The sequence below is a fragment of the Chiloscyllium plagiosum genome, unplaced genomic scaffold (genome assembly GCF_004010195.1).
Source record: "Chiloscyllium plagiosum isolate BGI_BamShark_2017 unplaced genomic scaffold, ASM401019v2 scaf_48502, whole genome shotgun sequence".
Classification (NCBI taxonomy): domain Eukaryota; kingdom Metazoa; phylum Chordata; class Chondrichthyes; order Orectolobiformes; family Hemiscylliidae; genus Chiloscyllium; species Chiloscyllium plagiosum.
Window position 1 is genome coordinate 701 of NW_025201346.1, and position 5,822 is coordinate 6,522.

Consider the following 5,822-nt stretch of genomic DNA (forward strand, 5'->3'; position numbering starts at 1 on the left):
GTGGTCCTGCCAGGAGGTGGAAACCTCTTGATGTATCGCTCTTAGAATCAACGGGACACTCGAGGCTCTCCATCACAGCGAGGTGACAATCCACAGAAAGACCCCTGTGCCACACGACTCTTACTAAACAGGTTATTGAAACATAGAATGAGAGAAAAAAAAAAGGAATGGGAGTCGGCCATTCAGCCCTGCTCCACCATTCCATGTGATTGAAGCTGATCATCTAACTCAGTACCATCTCCCACTCCATCCCCATAAACTTTGATCCCTTCAGCCCTAAGAGCTGTACCTAACTCCTTCTTAAAAACATTCAATGTTTTAGTCTCAATGTTTTCTGAGGCAAAGAATCCCACAGCCTCCCCACTCTCTGAGTGAAGACCTTTCTCCTCATCTCAGTCCTAAACAGTTTACCCCGTGTCACGAGACTGTGACCCCTCTGATTCTGGACTCCCCGCCATTGAGAACAGCGTTCCAGTCTCTGCCCCATCTGCTCCTGTTACAATCGCCTTGTCCTAGCGCCAATCTCCCATTTCCAACACAAAAGGCTGAGAAACTGACTCCCCTTCTTCATTGAGCCCCTCTTGCAGTTGGTCACAACAACCTTTATTTTAAAAGAAAACTTGAAAACCTTTCCTAATCCAAACCTATTTCTTTTAAAAGGACACAAACTCACAGTGACCTGATTGAGATTCTGCTGAGTGACCTCCTGCTGTTCCAATCACAGAATAATCATCCAGACCTGATTCTAATCTACAACTCTGGTCAGCTCTGGTTAACACATCCCCTCTCTCTCATTGGGGCCTATGTTCATGGGGGATTCCTGATTGGCTGTCAGGAATTGTCAATCATCATTGGTGATACCTCTCCCTGGATGTTCCCTGGGGGATAAGTACAAGAGCTTTTGGGTGAGAGGTTCAGGTCTGGAGTTGTCTGGGTGATAGTGAGCAGGAAGAGTGAAGATGGCCTCCCAAGTGTGTCAGAACTACCACAAGGACTGTGAGGATGCTGTTAACAAACAGATCAACCTGGAGTTCTATTCCTCCTATGTTTACCTCTCCATGGTGAGGCTTGTGGTCTTGACAGTTCTATTTTAAAGTTATGACTGTGATATAACTGTCTGGAGCATCTTGGAATTTCTTGATCATATGCTTGAGCAAACTCAATATATTGAGATTGTTGGGTTTTTTTCCTGGATGCACTTAACCCTGAAACCCTGTTGTAATTTTAGAATGCTCCTAAATTATAACTGGCCTTTGAGTGAGGGTCCCTAGTTTTATTGTAACTCTGCACAGTGTAACCACTGGCAATTACCCTCCTGGCTGCAGAGGCTGGTGTTGTCTTAATTCTCTTTAGTTATAGTCTGTTCAGGACATTGGTTTGGCCACTGTTTCAATTTTGTTCAATGCTAGTCTCCCTCCTATTGGAAAGATGTTGTGAAACTTTGAAAGGGTTCAGAAAAGATTTACAAGGATGTTGCCTTGGTTGGAGGATTTGAGCTATTGGGAGAGGCTGAACAGGCTGGGGCTGTTTTTCCTGGAGTGTTGGAGGCTGAGGGGTGACCTCAGAGGTTGATAAAATCATGTGAGGCATGGATAGGATAGACAAACCCACTTCACTGTTGTATAGAAGTCCAGAACTAGAGGGCATAGGTTTAGGGTGACAGGGAAAAGATATGAGACCTAAGGGGCAACTCTTCCACTCCAGGGTAGTATGTGTATGGAATGAGCTGCCAGAAGAAGTGGTGGAGGCTAGTACAATGGCAACATTTAACAGCCATCTGGATGGTATATGAATAGGAAGGGTTTGGAGGCATATGGGCAGGTGGGACTAGATTGGGTTAGGATATCTAGATGGCATAATGAGTTGGACTGGAGTGTTTACGTGCTGTACATCTGACTCCATGACAAGTCTTTTTCAAAAAACTTTCTCTCAACCAAATGTATTGAATTTAAAGCTACCCAAATAATGAAGCTGCTGTCTTTTGTTGAAGTGAGCTTACTTAATGTGAGAGTGGTTAAATGGCACTTTTTTTCACTTGAAATGTGAATGATCTAAAAATAGCACAGTGCAGATTCTCTGCAGAGTAGATAGTAGGACAGTGGTTATTCAGGTGGGAGGTTGGTAATTAAGTAGCTGACTGAGATTTCTGCCTATTCATCATGTTCATGTCCTGTTTCAGTTGGTCAATGTTCTCTCTAGTATCCAGCACTGAGCAAGAATGTTTCTAACCTGCAGTGCAGGGATGTCTAATGGTTGTCTCCAATAAAGACCTTCTCGGTACTCTGCCACACTAGCACACTGCCTCCCTAAGATACAGGCCAGGGGTTGCAGTTCACTTTTTTTTTCCAGATCCTCACTTCTGGGAGGTCAAAATGTCTGCTATTCAGATCATAATCAACAGATGACATTCTGCTTTTGTCACTCCAATTAATTGGAAGGGAATTGAAATGGTGGAGGGTCACTTTCTGATTGTGCCAAGGATGAAAGTAATGCTTGCTTCCCACTTTATCTCCACTTGCAGTCCTCTTACTTTGACTGGGATGATGTTGCCCTGCGTCACTTTGCTGAGTTCTTCAAGGAGCAGTCCCATGAGGAACGGGAACACGCTGAGAAACTGATGGAATTCCAGAATAAACGTGGAGGCAGAGTCCTCCTACAGGATGTCAAGGTTGGCTTCTGTAAACTTTGAAGGTTTTAGTGTTTTTGTGTGAACTCCAATTGACTGGTATCTGTCAATCTGAGCCTCAAGACTGAATAAATGCTATATGAATTGGAGATAGTATTGATGAGCAACAGGCAATTGGGATGATCCAGAATACTGGATGGAGAGAATCCTTCTCATGTAACAATGGTAAACCTATATAACCTCAGCTATCAATCCCAATGCCCCTCAGTGGTAAGAATGAGAATCGCAAGGGGAGGAAGGTTGCAGCATTTCCAAGATGTTTCTATTGGGCTGGTCAAAAGGATCGAAACGGATAGAACAGTAAAGCAAGGAATTACATTAGGATTATATCTTAAAATGTGCTTTCACGGTTTAGTATGCTTCTAAAATTTAAGCTCTGGGAACAGTGAAATCTAAAGGAGTCAGTAAAATCTAATGCTTTGGAATAATGGACTGATCAGATGTAGCCTGTGATCCACCTATCTGAGATGAGCTGGTTTTCTCTCCGACTTTCCTTCCTCCAGAAGCCAGAGCAGGATGAGTGGGGCAATGGTCTGGAGGCAATGCAGAGAGCTCTGCAGATGGAGAAGGATGTGAACCAGAGTCTGCTGGATCTGCACAAACTCTCCTCTGGCCACACGGACCCTCATGTGGGTGCATGGTTTGTTCCTTCAGGCTAATCTTTGTCTCCTCTTCCAGCTGTGTGACTTCCTGGAGAGGCACTACTTGGATGAGCAAGTGAAGATGATCAAGAAGCTGGGAGATCACATCACCAACCTGAAGAGACTGGGAGCCCCTGAGAATGGCCTGGGAGAGTACCTGTTTGACAGACTCACCCTGAGCTGAGTGGGATTCAAGAATTCCATTTGTTGGTCATGGTGACTTCATTCTAGTGGATGACTTTGGTTGTGCTCTGCACAAAATTAAAATAGTGTTCACCATGGAACTGTGACTATTTAGTTTCATTTGGTTCTTGGGTTTTTGATATTGAACATCTGATAATTTAAATCCTTTTCTCTCAACCTTGTTTCGATGATTATCCCAGTAATTTGCTCAGTTTTTATTCTGGTCTGTGGAGAGACTTTTGGAATAAGTGAGCAACTCTCATAATTGGAAAGCAGTTGTGGAATTGAAGGTTTTTTGGCTTGTAAGCAGTGCTCACTATCTATCTGCCTGTGCTCACTAGAACAAGTTTGCAGCAATAGACTCTAGTCAATAGTTACAAGTCTGAATGATTTACACAACTGGTGTACTCTGAGCAATGCTTAGAGGCTTTTGAAAATTGAAGCAAAAAACATATTTGGCTGCTGGAAATCAGGAAGAAACACAGTTTGGAAAACTTTGGGTTTAGCAGCATCTGTGGAGTGAAGTCAGTTCAGTCACTGGACCTGAAATATTAATTACTCATGTAACTGATTATTGTCACTCTAGTATTTTCCAGCAATTAGTTTTAATGCTTAGATTCTGATTTAGTGGAATATCTACAATGACCCCCTTACAAGAACATAAGTTGAATATCTTGCTCAAAGGTAAACTACTGTTTTGTTCTTGGATAGGTGATACTTGATTGCTATATGGTGGTTTCCAAGTTCCAGGCTGGAGAATGAAGATTCAGCTTTTGATTGGCATCAGTGTCTCTAGTCTAATTGGCTAATAACTATCTTCTAACTGAGGAAATGCAACAGTGCCTACCTTCTCCCGTGTGAGACAATTGTAACAATTCCTTTCTTGACAGCGCTGGATTGCTAGAGCAGTAAATACTGAGGGTAGCTGGTGCAAAGAAAGCTATAGGACCCAAGTAGCATTTGCAGTAATTTGTTCCAAATGGTTTTTCCTTTTTAATTTACATGAAATCAGCTCTCTAATGTATAGGCTGTGCTGAGTGTGGAGTCTTAGTTCAAGGGAAATCTAATGGGTGATGAATGCTGCTCTTGCTTGGGATGCTCTGCCCACAATAAGTAGGGCACAGAAACTTGGTCAATGACTGCTCAGCCATCTTAAGGCTGTACTGTTCATCTTTCTCAGCTTGAACTGAGATTAATGGGGCAGGTGCTTGTCTGTGGAGGGGAAGAAAAGACATTTCCCATCTAAAATGTTATTCTGAGACATCAGTACAACACAAATGTCAGCTTTGATACTTACCACCTTTTTTTCCCATAATTTTGTGATTGAAAATGCACATGTGCTTTGAGTTTGCACACAGTGAGGTCAAATGTTCTTGTCCAATCTTCCCAGTGTGCAAATTCAGATAGTCCATTTTACAGGCTTGACTAGGCTCTAAAGGTTGATATTGGACGTGCTGCTCCAAGTGACAAGGCTATTTATGGATTTGGTTATGTTCAGAGGTGGTGTTTCCCAGCCTGCAGCTTGAGTTGTGCTGCTCCTTTTTAATTTGGAGGATGGACATTATCAGTGTCAGTTTGTGAAAAGCCAAAGCTGACACCTTCGTGCTGTCAGTGACATGATCACAGGGGGAGAGATGTTGAATGTGAGTGGGGAATTGGCTTGGGGAGGGGGTGTCAAACTCAGGATATTGGGGAGTGTGCCAACAACATTCAAGGATCTTGACACCCTCCAGTTCAAAGCAGCCCATTTCATTGGCACAATAGCTACCAACATTCATTCCTTCCATCCACTGACACTTGGCCACTGCAAGGTGTACCATCTACCAAATGCTGTAGGAATTCACCAAAGCTCCTCAGACAACATGTTCCAAACCCATGACCACTCCCATCTAGAAGGACAAGGGCAGAAATACATGGCAACTCCACCCCTTGCAAGTTCCCCTTCGTGCCACTCACCGTTGACACTTAGCACTATGTCACCGTTCTTCCCCTGTTGTTGAGTCAAAATCCTGGATTCCCTCCCAAACAGGATTGTGGGTCTACCTCCACCAAATAGACAACAGCAGTAATTCAAGAAAGCAAATCATCACCACCACCACCTTGACAAGGGTAGTTAAGATTAGATGATCGACAGTATAGAAACAGGCCCTTCGGCCCAACACGTCCACACTGACCCTCTGAAGAGTAACCCACCCTCCTCTGATTAATGCCCCTAACAACTATGGACAAGTTAGCATAGCCAATTCAGCTGGCCTGCACGTTTTTGTAAAGTGGGAGGAAACCCACACAGACAGTCACCCAAGGCTGGAATC

General features: G+C 43.6%; 1 protein-coding gene across 1 annotated transcript; it reads left to right on the forward strand.

Moving 5' to 3' along the window:
* Positions 1 to 944: 944 nt before the first annotated feature.
* On the forward strand, positions 945 to 5,094 carry LOC122546129 (ferritin heavy chain, oocyte isoform-like). The gene is made up of 4 exons (XM_043684947.1): positions 945 to 1,061; positions 2,522 to 2,668; positions 3,190 to 3,315; positions 3,365 to 5,094. The coding sequence occupies exons 1-4, from the start codon at positions 960 to 962 to the stop codon at positions 3,509 to 3,511; spliced, it is 522 nt and encodes a 173-aa protein (XP_043540882.1). The 5' UTR covers positions 945 to 959; the 3' UTR covers positions 3,512 to 5,094.
* The last annotated feature ends 728 nt before the right edge of the window (positions 5,095 to 5,822 follow it).

Coding starts and splice junctions, on each gene's coding strand:
- LOC122546129 (XM_043684947.1), top strand. CDS start 960: ATGGCCTCCCAAGTGTGTCAGAACTACCACAAGGACTGTGAGGATGCT. Junction 2,669..3,189: donor TCCTCCTACAGGATGTCAAG/GTTGGCTTCTGT, acceptor TCCTTCCTCCAG/AAGCCAGAGCAGGATGAGTG. Junction 3,316..3,364: donor CTGGCCACACGGACCCTCAT/GTGGGTGCATGG, acceptor CTCCTCTTCCAG/CTGTGTGACTTCCTGGAGAG.